The sequence below is a fragment of the Eurypyga helias genome, unplaced genomic scaffold (genome assembly GCF_000690775.1).
Source record: "Eurypyga helias isolate BGI_N326 unplaced genomic scaffold, ASM69077v1 scaffold9943, whole genome shotgun sequence".
NCBI lineage: Eukaryota > Metazoa > Chordata > Aves > Eurypygiformes > Eurypygidae > Eurypyga > Eurypyga helias.
In genome coordinates, this window is record NW_010239209.1 from 40,461 (window position 1) to 54,804 (window position 14,344).

The following is a 14,344-nucleotide window of genomic DNA, read 5'->3' on the forward strand; positions in this document are numbered from 1 at the left end:
AACTTTTGCAGACTTTGAGTATGAATGATTTAATATCATCCATGAATATAATAAACTCACTGTTTTAATGCAGTTAGAAAGCTAATGTTAGCTAAAGGTGGTACTTCCATATGCCAAGTTGCTGACTCAGGCGCTGGAATTCCTGTCATCCATTTGGCTAAGCCGAGTGGGCTCTGTCCTGTCTGTTGTAACAAACCACTTTAAATCCAAGCAAGTCTCCTTTTCTTGTTACGTGTTTATCCAAAGTCGGCTGTGAGCAGTACTTTGCAGATAATGATTTGCTCTGTGGTTATATTTTTTTCTTTCATTGCTCTTAGATGCAGAATCAAAATGTTGTTTGAAACTAATCCTATATTGTGGTCATTACTGTGGCCTAATTAAATTTCAGTCCCTTGAGATGACTCTCAACACTATTTTGATTTGACCTCTGTTCTACATGACATTGTTGATTACATGTGCTCCTTAAAATCATGCTTTGACTTGGCTTTCTAAAGCCTTTTGCTTCAACTTCTGTAAAAGGTTACAGCATTTCATAGAGGGCAAAGCTCCAGTGTAGGGGGAAACATCTCTCAAATAAGCAGATCTTAGGTAATTTTTACCCTAGAAACCAGCCAGACAGAACAGCTCCGGAGGCATTGGTTGTAGTCCTTAAGTCGATGCTTGAAGTGCTCATTCAGAACCAATATGGTTTTCTGTGTTTACAAGATAGAGCAGAAAAGATATAACTTTGAAGCTACTTGAATGTAGAGCCCAGATGTCACCCCCGCTGCTCAAAGACAAATATGAGAAAGAAGAAGGCATCCTAGGAAATCCAAATAGAGGAGTAATTTTATTAGAATCTGCAGAATTGCAGTTATTTTGTGCTCTCATTTCTTCCACAATGCCTAAATGTTGCAGTTTTAGAAGCTACGCAAGTAAAAATATGGTCACTTCATAATAGTAAGGCAGTTCACGGAAGTGGCAGCAGTCTTGCTTTGTGCCTTTCAGCTGGTCGCAGCAGTGAGGAGCCCTCGGTTATAGTCTCATCCTGAGTCGGCAGGAGGTTACACCAGGAGATGATGTCACCTTCTCACCAGGCAAAAGCAGAGCAGCCATTTCCCTCTGAGAATCACCGCGCAGATCTCCAACCTCTGATAAGCATGTGCAGGATAGCTGCTATCCTCACAGTCCCCTGCCAGCAGCTTCCCCCAGAACGTAATATGGCTTGTGTCTTATCAGAGGCTGGTTGTCATTTAGAGCACATTCATTTCTGCCCAGATCTCAGTCAGTCAAAAGGAGTGCTCATGTGGGCTGTCTGTGTCTAATGAGTTCAAGCTTGTGCTGGTGTCACTAGTGTGCGGGTGGCAGTCTGACTCCCGTGCTCCTCTTGAGCTCTGTAGAGGTCCTGGTGCTCCGTGGTGCAGGATGTTCAAATGCAAATTAATTGGCTTCACATGTTTATCGTGTTTTTAATTCCATGTAGATAATTCATGAAACTAACCCAAGCAAGTTTGCTTTTGACATGAAAAGACACTGGTTGAATGTTTAAGTTTTCTCTTTTTTCTTTCTTTTCCTCCCCTCTGAGTTTTGGGGCAGCTGCACAAAACTAATGAATTAAAACCAGAAGAATGTGTAGGACAGTCCGTGTCAAAGTGCAGATAAGGTAGTTCCTGCTTTGTGTCATGACAGAAAGTGCCTTAAAAAGCTGCATCCTCTCAGATGTGGAAGTAATCCTCAAGGGAGAACATACATCACTTGTAAACCTCCTGTGATGGAGTGATGGTTTACTTAACTTAAGAATCCCAGATGACCAAAGTCTGTCTGCCGTGATTCCTTCAAGTTATTGATGAAGAGTTAGGCACAGATGTCCAGGTTCTAAAACAAAGCCTTACAAAGTTCAGCACATTTGTCACTGACTAAGTGAAGCCTATCACTTAAAGTTGACATTGAAAAATAATGATAAACCGCTACATGAGTAATGACATATTTAATGCCTGTTAATCTCACCCTGGACCCGTTTCTCTTGTACTTGTGGGTCCGTCTGGTGCTGTCTGCCAAATTTATTTTTTTCCTAAAATGTCCTTAATGATGCAGGATCAAAACATCTAATTGGATGCTGTTTTCTTTTTAGTACTTAGTTGCTTATGAGGGTACCTATTAATCTAAATTTAAATGAGTACTTATCATGGAGAGATTACTCTTTGTAAAATGCAAACTTTTAAAGTGACCAATGTATGTGTTTGTTTTGAACTAGTATGGAACTGAGGAGTGTAACATTCCCATTTCCAAAAGCTGGAGAAGTCAGTGTCGTGTATATTACACATTGTTAATGTTGTAGTAGACTCCACTTTGCTTCTGGTTTGAAGTCAATATAAAAACAAAAGGGAAGGAAATATTTTCATCCAGGAATGATGATGAACTAAGGAGAAAAAAAAAAATAGGACTACCTGTTTTTCTTCAGGGCATAATCACCATTTTCTGACATGTTTTGGGAGAGACTTTCACATAAATAGTCCTGATAGCATATTAATTTATTATTTAGCTTTGGTTTGGGTACAGAATCAACATATATCGGTTATTTCATATGTTGACGTACAGTTTTATAGCCTTAAGGTCACAGTAGCCCTTAGATAAACAATTTACCTTTGTAGCTGTACACATCCTTTCTGCATAAGAAAATGTTGGGTGTTGGTTTGTTTTGGGTTTTTTACATCATTGGATGAATCATTAGGTGATATTTCTGATTTGTATTTATACTTTTCACTATTTCCACCCAAAATAGTGAGCAGCATCATGTTCTGTTTTATTCTAGCTTGATAGTTTTGATTTCTAAATTAAATCTTTATGTCCATCAGTCTGATTCAAGACGTGAGTCTTTTTTATGAGGTTGCCTTGTCATTCTGCTCCTAAGCTCCTTCCAGCTGTCCAGTAAGCAGCTCAGCTAAATTCTGTTGAAAGATTGAGTTATTAGAACAGCTTTAATTAAAAGTCTGAGATGGAATACTGAAAGGTGACCAGTTCCTACCTTGCTATTGCAGACATCCTGACTCTTATAAACTTGTAGTTTAATATAGATTAATAATCACTTGTACATTAAACTGAACTTAATGGCAGCATAGAAATGTCCTAGTTTGTGAGCTCACAACATGATTTAGTAATGTTTAGTTTCTTTTCTGCAGACAAGGGGGACTGATGTGTAATAGCTCTTAGAAACATCTTGTCTGAAGTCAGTAGTCCCCATAGTTACCAGTGTTGCTTCTGCCCCATACCTCAGCTCTCCTGTGCACTGTCAGAGACGGAAGGACTCAGTGCCTGCCAGCCCGAGGAGCCCCAGGGACCGCTCCAACAAATACACTCAGTCAGCTTCTCTTCTGTTCGACTGAGGAGGGGAGAAGTGTGTTGCTGAGGCAGTTTCATTAAGCTGCAGAGGTCTCGCTTGTGAATCTGGGGCAGCTGTAGGTCAGGACATTGATTGATTAGTAACGTACAGTTTCATCAGCACAATGCACAGTTCCTGTTTCTAAAAAGCAATTATTAATAATGCTAAAATGACATTTCAATGCTCAATACCTTGTAAAAATAGTTGAAGTGTCTTCAGACAAGCTCTCTTCTACTGCTGCCTGTTTAGTTTGAAATAATGGTGATACTGTTTTGTACAGGCAGCTGATAGCTTTGCTCACATATGATATGCAGGGATTAATAATTACTCTGATATTAACACTTGCAACAAAAGTGACTTGAGTAATGGCAGCCGTGGGTGGGTTTTTCTCCCCTGCCTAAAATGACTTCTTGAAACTGAGGTTTCATTAGGTTTCTACAGCAGGCTAAATATACAATCTGAAGGTGATCTTTTCCTGTTTTAGGGATGGATTCACCTACAAGAAGGAAAAGAAAAAATGTACACTATCTGCATGTCTTTGTAGGAAACAGGCTTCTTCATGTCTTCTCTTGTTAATGCCATGCAAAAGGAGATTTTCAACCATGTCACTAGCAGGCAGTTGTTGATGAACTCATCTCCATGAAATTGATATGTTGACTGACCCTTGCAGATTTTAATAGTGATGCTAAAGTAATATGTTTAGCCCCTTGTCTTGTTCTAGGGTTTAAAGTAAATATTTCTGAGGGGACACTGAAATCCTATCTTAGTCTGTTTACTAATGAAAGCATCTTACCTGATGCACTTGGATAGAGCATGTCCCTGTCATCCTCGCAGTCTTTCTGGAACCGATAACTGGAGTGCGGGTATTCTAGATGTTGCTCAGATTAAAATACCTATTATCTCAGGATTGCAAAGGGATTTAAGGCAAGTGTAAAAGTTGTCAGTAATTCTGGTGAGTATAAGGGTGGATGTCTAGCTTTTTATATATCTGAGAGGGGAAGCCTGATATATGAATGTAGGTACAGAATTTCTGTATCATGATCATCACATTCCAGTGAGCATACTTTGAAGTCAGAAAGATCTCTCTTAAACTGGCCACAAATTCAAATCTCATTATGGATTGCAATACGTATAAGAAACATTCTGTAACAATAAAGGAACGCTACTACAATGTACAATTAGTTAGCATCTTCATTCAGTCTAACTTCCTAGTAACTAAAGAGCGTGGTAGCGATTTTCTGCAAGCTTGCATTTTAAAGGCTGTATCTTCAATGATGCATGGATTTACCACATGAACTATTATAAATTCCATTTAAACTTCTCAGGGTTCTGCAGGGCTTTTATCACACTAATGAGCTAATTGTTTAAGAATCATTCACATGATTCATCCTCCTGCTCAGCCTTTTTTAAAAAAACTTTCAGCTGCTGAAACTCTTGACAAACCAATATTTATAGCAGTTTGACAGCAGGATGAGGAACAGCGTTTGTCTTTGTAACAGCTTAAAGAAAAGGCCTTTCCTGCACCCAGCCATGCAGTTACAATCTTGACCTCTTTCTTATGCTGGGAACATACATACAGCAGACAAGCAGCACCTCCCATGTGTTTTCTTGACCCTTTGACTGTCCATTCACTTCCCATCTGTTTTGCAGCCTTAAAGGAACAGAGGGGGCCCTCTACTTATAAATCTGTCTTTGCAGCTGATAAATGATATTCTGCCTCTTTAAGGGCAGCCTGGGTGGTTTTGCTTTTTGGGGTTTTTTGGTGAGGTTTTTTTACCTCCCCTTATAAAATTTAGCTTTCCTCTTGGCCTCATCCAGAAGAAAATAATGTTATGTGAACAAGAGGAAACTGGCAAAAAATATGATGGGTAGTTTGAAAGGATTTTCTAAAATCCAGCAGGACATGACCCTGCAATGATCAGTAGATTGCAGTGGCTGTTAGGCTGCGGTTGGGTGAGACATGGAAAAGCCTGTTGATGCAGGTCTTATAGCTGTGGGTGGAAAGTCTGCTTTCTGGGGCATTATTTGGGGTGGCTGTGAGCGTGCTGCCTCATACCATTTCAACAAGAAGTAAAGCTTTTGCATGGCCCTTAGAAAATCCAGCAATGTGGTATAAAAGGCTAAGCTCTGAAGGGATGATTTCCCCCCCCCCCCTTACACTTCTCCAACTGACTTTTGATAGGGGGTTGTAGACAGCTGTGGGGTTTACATCTTGGGTAGCCCTAAGCAAAATTTGGCTTTCAACAGGAACGTGTGGATCAATATTTCCAGTTTTTAAGAGTGTGCTTCTGGGCATTCTGATGAAATCTGATTACAGACTGGGCTTTCCTTTTACAGGAGGAAAGATGATGCATTCACAGCTGTAATTTAAGCAGCATTTCTGCCTGTATGGTTAATTAACCATAACGTAGAAGTAGCACAGCAAGTAGTGAGAATGTTTATAGGCGAGGAAGGGATTAAGAAAGGAAGGAAGATTTAAAAAAAAAAAAAAAAAAGGGAGGGGGGAGGAGGGTGACTAAAGTCCAAGCAGAATCCAGAGCAAAATGAGTAACAACTGTAAGCTTTCAAATATCAAAGTCAAGTAAACATTATTTGGAGGTAGAAATCACTTTATTGTAGAACAGGAAGATTTCTTACGAAGCATTAACACATTTTTATCGTGGTCATTTCATGCTATAAGTTCCATCAAAGTACATAATCTTTCTGGAATTGCTGCCGTATGGGCAAACTTGTGAACAGGGGAAGGGAAAGCTTTTTGATTTGCCTAAAATACTCATGCAGTTTTCTCCTTGTTGTGGCACAGACAGACATGAATGTCTTTAAAATTCTGTGCTAAGAAAATTGGTTTTTTACAGGTAAGTGTGTATGATTTGAATGTCTCAAAATTCATTTATCTCCAGAAGCATAAGCAAGACATATTTTGTGGGCAGAGCCAAGATCTTTTATTAAACCAATTAGCGCAGTTGGAAAATACCTAGAAAACGTTTTCGTGCTACTTAGAGCTTGGTTGAAATAAATCACTTTGATTTTGTAATTTGTGCTTAATATGATTTTGGGGTTATTTGGCCTTACCACAGGAGATTAATTTGATAACTTATTTAGCTGTTTATTTCAGCAGTGGTTCCCCGGCTTCTGCACCGTTCATGAGTAGATAAGCTCGGCTTATCTAAGGCAGTAGTCAGTTAGCAAGCGTTCCTTGCGAGACGGAGTATCTCAGGGGTTCCCCTTCGGACCAGCTTTTATGGTATTAGGAAAAGGAAACTTGATGTGTGGCTGCATCTTTCTGTGTTCACAGTGTGTGCCAATCCTTATTACAGATCAATTAGTCTGGTTTTGAGCCTTTTAGACGGAGTATCACAGGATTAATGAAAAGAAAATGAGTGGTAGCAATATCATTTCATATGGGGATAAGGAGAGGCTGATCATGAATGAGGATCGCAAGACGTCGGAATAAATTTCCTCGTTCTGTCAGTGAATTTTTAGGGGGTACAGAGGGAGGATTATGGGAATATTCATGACCAGATCAAGAGGCATAATGAGTTTATGTATGAACCAGCTTATCTTTTAGGTAAATAGGAAGTAGAATAGCTTTTCCTTGCCCCTAGGCCTGTGAATTCTACTGTTCTAAAGATGGAATCAAGGGATTAGTTACAGTTATTCTTCATTGATTTAATTTGATTTTTTGATCACTATTTACCAGGTACTGTGAAAGAATTATGTATTTGTAACTTCAGGTCTGCATTAAAACGACCAAAACCATGTTATCTTTTTAGAATACAGTGTGATAGTGTAAATTTAAACTTCTGTAGTGCCATATAGTAAGAATGGAGTACTTTAACAGCCTCCTGTGTATTAGAGCATTGTGTGACAGTGCTGGGGTAGTTCAACCTGTGACAAAAAAAAAAATTTGCCAGCAAGCTGAATGCTTTTAATCTGTGCCTTACTTGTACATGGAAATACACAGTATCACAAAACAGGAAGGAGCAACAGGTCACTTTTGTCTATCCCTTCATTTACTTACATAGTAAGTATTCTCATCCAAAACCCAAATCATGCTTAGGGTTTGGCATGTTGATAAACCTTCCTCAGAACAAAATGTACTATAATTTACAAGTGTACGTCACTCATATTTTCATCTAGGTGTCAATGAACCCCCTGCAAATGTGGGTACACAGCCTGTGCCATGCAGAGCGCAGAGAACTTCCCCAAACAAAGATGGGTAACAGCTGACCCTTGAATTGGTACAATTAATTGTTCCAAATGCAGTGTCACATGGTGCTGATGAAACTATGGGCAGTTATCCCAGAACTGCAGACCCCGCACTTGCACTCGTTAGAAGGGTTCTGCCGGAGCATTTATATTTACTGGTTTATTAAGATGTGTGTTGTGTACATTCATAAATGCCACCAGCCTGTTTAAAAAGTAAACCAATTGAGCAGGCTGCTGTGCTCTGCTACAGAATGGACTTGAGGGAAAATGTTACAGGTTGGCTGGGGTCTGCTGCTGCAACAGGCTTTACTACTGCTAGGAATACAGGGCATGGCAGGAATAATTGCAGCTATTTGGCAGTCATTGTGACTGTTCTTTTTCAAGAATAGCCAGCATGTTTTTTCAAAGGATTAAATTACCTCAAGACCTCATAATTATTACAGTTAAGCAATCATTTCAATTCAGTCCAAGTATAAAAACTAATAAAGTGCTTATAATATGGAGGCAATTTTAGTATGTCTGTTCTCTGAGCAAACACAGCTGATTCAGTATATTCTGGTGGAATACATATTTGCTATCCAGTTATTTTAATATGCCCTAATCAGAAAATTAAAATATATTTTGTTGGCACAAACTTCTTTAAGGGTGAAACAATAATTGTAGATTTTTGCTGATGCTATCAATTTTCAGGACTGGAATATTTCATTAGCGAGAGGTTGAGAAGGGAAAATACTTGCATTTAATACTGCTAAACCTGCTTGCTTTCACTGAGCCTAATGGCTTGATCAATATAAAGAACATACTTGGGGAAAGCATGTAGCAATTAAAGAAAAGGCACATGAAAAATAAAGCTATTGAAAGCACAACATGAAGAGATCTTGTGGGTCATGGGATCTACTCTCCAGTTATCACTGGCAACTGCTGCTTATTTTGGAGAGTGAGGTCCAGGATTAATAATTTCCAAAAGTATGTCAACTCTCTCCAAGATGATAGGACATTATTTCAAGGGCTGATTTTGTAAACACCCATAGAGCATCAGTATTGGAAGCCAAGCTATGTAGTTGCCTAAATAACTGCCATAGAATTAATGTTTTCATTACACAAGAGGTTTATATACTGACATGCAACCAATACATATTCTTCTTTTATTTAAAAAGACTGTAATGAAAACGCTTTGAGCTTAGTAAGGAAAGGTGCTCATGGGACTGCTTTTTTTTCAGTGGCAGCTTTCAAAGATTCTCACTGCTGAACTGAATGGAGGATTACACACACATCCTACCCCAGTAAAAATCAGCTACTGTTGTTTCTTAACTCCAAGGATTTTGTTCCTCACACAGACTGTAATCTTCCTTAATTTCAAAGTACTTAAAAAAACAAAATGAGCTGAAATTCAAGAAGATTCATTGGTGTTTTCTTCAGGACCCAGTGTGATGCAGCCTCAGTGTACATCTATGTTTGCAGATAAGCACCGCTGGGGAAGGGGACGCTAAGTGTTGAAAGTATAAGTGACTTGCCCTTTGTCACCTAAGAATTGCTTGATAAGGTTACAAGTTTGAGTTTTCTTCATCCTCATGCGGGTCGTTTTCCGTGTTTTACTACAAATGCTAACTAAAGACATAGTACTATTATTATTGTTGTTGTTATTAAATGGATTTCATAACTGTCTGTAGAATTGTCATTTTGCTACTGGATTAAACTTTTAGTTCTCTCTGCTACATTCTTAGAGCATTCTTTTTGAAGGTCTTCCCCTCCTCCCCAGTGCTTATGTATCCCATTTAAGGCTGATTGTTTTATTTTTCCTCCAGTTTTGCTCTTGCTTCGGCTCAGCAAAACAAGTTTACAACTAATGGTCTGATAAAGAGAAGAAAATGTTTAAGAAAGGATTAAGAAAATTAAAATAAAGAAAAGCTCAAACCTTGTATCTCGCATAAGGGAACACATGGCTTTAATGCAATAGTATTTTTAGCTTGGAGAAAAAAAAAGTCTGTGTTCATGCTCATTTAACTTATTTTTGTCTGTCCTATTGCTCTCCCCCTGTTACTTCATATTTCTGAAGTGTGTGTTTTTCATGGCTATAATCACACACAGAAGGAGCGTCAAATGAGGAAGTGGTGAGAGAGAAGCAGGAAATCTCAGGCTTTGGATTCCAGCTATGTGCTAAGTCTTGCTTCATAAGCGATTTAATAAATCAAATAAGTTATATGATGACAGGTGTTGTATGGAATTGAGAAAAGAGTGGAAAAATGCCTAAACTCCAGATTTTTCCAAATCAGTGTTGCCTTTTCATTCAGAATAACTTTTTGTAGTTGTGTTCACGTTGTGGTTTTGTAGAGAAATAAAATCCCAGCATTAGTATTTATATAAAATACGATTCTGCCCACATCCACCTGGTTAATACTGAAATGCAAGGAAATTAAGTGCAAGTTTTAAACATTCTTAACACTGTGTGTGCCCTTTTGAATAGGTGTCTTGAATACTGGAGTTTTTTTCCCCGAAAATCTCCCTCCTGAAAGGGCACTAGCTTTCAACTCTTCTTAGAGTGATTAGTAATGTTTGTGACAGTTCCTGTGGAGAATAAGGATATTTGGTTAAAAAAGAAAGGTATTAGTGGGATCATTTAAAGGATAACATCTCCCTCCTTGTAATAGGTGTACAGTAGTTCTGCTGTGCATGATCTAATGGAAATTTCAGAGTTTTGAAATAAGTTTCTAGCATTGGATTCCCTTGGTAAATTTTTCAATTATTAAATTAGCATGATAATCATCAAAAGTATGTTTGTGGATGTTCCTCAAATGGGACATGGTTTAATTTCTCCTGATGTGGAAAAATGTTCTAAATCTTAGTAATTAAGAAACTTAATGCATAGAGATGACAGCATTAGTTTTTGTTCATGTTTGCAGGATGAGTTCCTTGTTTTTGTCTTTCTGGGCATGTCCTTCATTAAGTAGTAGTTATTTGACTGGTGATCTTCTTAATTCCTCCAGAAAAAGTTCGGGAAATCCAGGAAAAACTTGAAGCCTTCATAGAAGCCCTCCATCAAGAAAAGTAGATTGCTGAAGCAGGTGATGATGTTTAGATCCTAAAAAGATTGCTACACTTTTCTTACTGTTCAGTACAAAATGATTATCCATCTCTTAGAAGCATATGTTTTCATACAGACTTTGTGAAAATTCCTTTTTGTTTCATTCCAGTGCCTGGTTGCTCCTGCTTCTTGTTTCTAATGTGCAAAACCATACTTTCAGTTTTTACTCTACAAGCAGATATGAAACTTAGTAGAAATACAATTCCTAGCTAGTATATCCTGGCTAATTCAGAGATTGTGAAACACTGTAGGCTGTTTGATTTCTCTCTGTACGTTATTTTTATCTGTGTTAAGAGAAAGAAGACATAACTAGCTGGAATCAAAATGAAGGGAACCCTTTTCTTGTCTGTAAAAGCGTTTTGATTCTTTTTCCTTAAGGGCAATGCGTATTGTGAGCAAAAGTATTGGCGTTCAGGTGATTTCCAAATTTCTTTCTTCTATATTCACTCTCAAAAACATAAGCCTTAAGTGCTGTCATATATTTGCACACATTTTAAAATAATCTCCTGTCTGTTTCAACAGCAACTTTACACAAGAATGACGCCTTTTCCAGGACACCTTGCCCGAAGAGGACTGAATAGAAATGTCTTTTGTGTCCCATTCTCTTTCCTGGCATTTGGGGAGCATCCTGAAATGTTGGAAGAGAAAGAAAATAATGTCTTGTGGGATTGAAAAGTTCAGTTAAAACCTACCCGCTCTTCTAATTTTTGAAGCTACGTACACATGACAGAAGAATCTAACTTGCGTGTCAGTGAGAGAGCTCGGGAGCTTGCTGAAGTTGTACATTTAAGGTGTTTTTTTTGTTTTCCTGAAAGGAAAAAAAAGCTTTTATTTTTGTCATCTGTCTTTTATGGTAGGGCTGGATCAGATTCCAAAAATTATTTTATCTGCTGTCATTTTCTTGCCTGCAAATGATCCTGGGAGTTTGACATAACATTTTAGTGTTTGTATGTACATTAAAATGCCCTTCTAAGTAATGCCATTTGTATTTGTTATGCTCCGTGTTGAAGCATTCTCTGATCGCTGTGGTACAGATTTAAAAGCATGGTATTGACATCTTGAGAGGAAGTTGTGGATTTTGTTGAACTCCTAAACTCTTGAGAGACATCGTCCAAGCAATTCCTGTAGTGCTTTCAAGTGAAAGTGCAGACTCCTGTTCGCTGACACCTTAAAAGGTTTGGCTCAGGAAATAATATCAACAGCTGCTCCTTTTACCCATTCTTTCCCAATATATGTTGTTCCTCTTGACTCATAGCCGATTACATTTCATTTCTGGGATTGCACAGACTCCGGTTTCCTTGTTAAGTTCTCCCTTCACTATAGGTACAGAGTAACTGGATGGAGCCTATGTGAAATGTAAAAAGACTCCGTACAGTTCCAACTTGTCCAATGTCCTTAACTGCAAAAGGAAAAATATAATTGATTTTGTTTTTCTAATAGCTACTGTAAGACCAAAATCTCTCTTATAAGAATGTTATGCACAAGGCCCCTCTACACCCACTTGATTTCATCATTCAGTGTAGTAAAAATAGTATGTAGTCTTAACTGCCCTTCAGTTTTGGCATAGAAATGTCACTCCTGACATATTTAAGCATGATATAGGCTCTGTATCATAGGTGCCTGGTGATTAATCTCCACCATATTTTTCTGCCTACGCTTTACCACAAATGAACCGGATACACTTCTGAATACTTCTGTGGAAGAAGAAATTAGGCCTAAAACAGTTTGTTGTGCAGTTGCCTGATTGTGTACATTGAAAAATTGACCTAAGTGTATTTTTCCCTTTTGAAAAGGCTGTTGATTTTGATGTATGGCAATTAAAAGAGAGGAATCTGAACATTTTCCAACAGATTCTGCTTTTCTTTGCTCTCAGAGGAAACAGTACAAAATTTGGCAAGATATTCCCTAAATGTTCCAACGTAAAATATTGTCAAGTAGACCAAAAGTTGATGTAGAGCTATTTATAAAATGATGTTGGAAGGTTAAATATTTCAAGGTGATCTAACTGAATGTTTTGAGATTTTCTGTTTAAAATTACTTCCTGAAGATGAGTGTTTGAGAATGGAAAAATGAAAAAATGGCTTGTGTCCTCATAATTCTGTGAAGATAACTTCAGAAATGTAAGTTTGCACAATTCTGAAGGCAGTCTCCTTAGACTGTATAGCAAGTGAGATAAGGCTGTACTTGTGTTAAATCCCTCTTTGTAAAAAAAAAAAAAAAACAAAAACCACCAAAATAAAAACCCAACACCCAAAACAAGAAAAGACAACAAAAATAAGAACTCTTGCATATACCTAGAGATCACTGTTTGAAATTTGTGTAATGTAAATGTTGCAAAATATCACATCCAGTGGCCCAGCATTGATCTCTTTTAGTGTGATGTTCCTATAGTTTTAGTTCTGACTTCTCTGTGCTGCTCATCTAAGACTTAGCATGATGTATTCCATGAAAACTAGGTATTTATTGGATAAATATGTAACTGAAGAAATAATAAAATGTGGGTTTTGAACACACTACTATTGCACCTAATTCAGAAGTCACTTTGGCCTTCTTTTTCTCATCTGTTAAATTGTGAACAAGTATACTGTTAAGGGTATTGAACTGTCTGATTTGGCAGTGCTGTGTCAGCACCACGTTAGGGGTAACTGTACTGTTATCTTTTATTTAATACATTGAGACAAAGATGTCTTATGAAAAATCATGTTCAAAGCTTGTCTCACTGGAAGTTTAGGAAATGAACAGATATTCCAAGCATAAGTCAAAGCTGGTTATGGAGTGTTAGTTTCAGGAGCGTTTAAAATAAACATGCTTATTGGTACAATAGGTTTGAGAATTAAAGAGCAGTCACCTTAACAGCCCATGATTTCAGGAGTATACCATTTTCTTTCTTCTTTTAGATGAAGAAACTTAGGAAATCCAATTTGGGGGAAAAAAAATAGTCACTGTAAAACACTGGTATTGAACATGCCACTTATTTGCTCCACAAAGCTTAAATAGCAGAGCTGGGCATGTTAGGATCAGTGAAGGATTATAACTCTGCATTGACTTAATTACATGATTAAACTAAACAAAAATGGTCTTGACAAATAAGCAACAGGTAATGTTATTTTTAACAGGATTTTATCCTCAGAGGAAAGAGGAGTTATGGGAAGTTGTGTGTATCGCACTAGTAAGTTAGCATCACTTAGCACTTAAGCCCATTTTTACTTTTGTTATTAGTTGGCCGCTTCAAAATCCTTCCTTGTAAGGAGTATCTTGCTAGAAGTTGGCTGTAGTTATGTTAAACACCATCGGAAGGACGTGCTGACTATTACAAGAATTTTTATAGTAATTACTGTTTGAACTGTTTCTAACATTCACTGATACTTAAAAGTTTATTATTCCAAACTGGTTTGCAAGAGTTCAGGATTTTTCTGTGTTACATAGACTACCTTCAGATTCTGCATAAAGCAATTTATTTTAAGGAGCAAATGAATGTAATTTCTGTGTCCTTTTGAGATTAGGGTGGGGGATCAGCAAATGCAAATATAGTTATTTCATGAATGGATATTTCATTTCCAAAGCATTTCATTTCTGTATTGTCATGTAGATACGGTAAGATACTGTTTTTCATGAAGTGAGATGTTTGAGTCAAGGTTTAAATATTAATGGCCAAAGGTTTTTGTGTTGCTTCTTCATGAAAAAGGTACAGCTGG

The 14,344-nt window shown here is 37.7% G+C and overlaps 1 protein-coding gene across 1 annotated transcript in view; it reads left to right on the forward strand.

The window, feature by feature from the left end:
- Nucleotides 1-11,681, forward strand: part of OPA1 (optic atrophy 1 (autosomal dominant)) — a 49,962-nt gene extending 38,281 nt beyond the window's left edge. The window contains exons 27-28 of the mRNA XM_010148062.1: nucleotides 10,552-10,629; nucleotides 11,172-11,681. Coding sequence (XP_010146364.1) covers nucleotides 10,552-10,616 — 65 coding nt within the window. The 3' untranslated portion in view covers nucleotides 10,617-10,629; nucleotides 11,172-11,681. The remainder of the gene's footprint in view (nucleotides 1-10,551; nucleotides 10,630-11,171) is intronic.
- The last annotated feature ends 2,663 nt before the right edge of the window (nucleotides 11,682-14,344 follow it).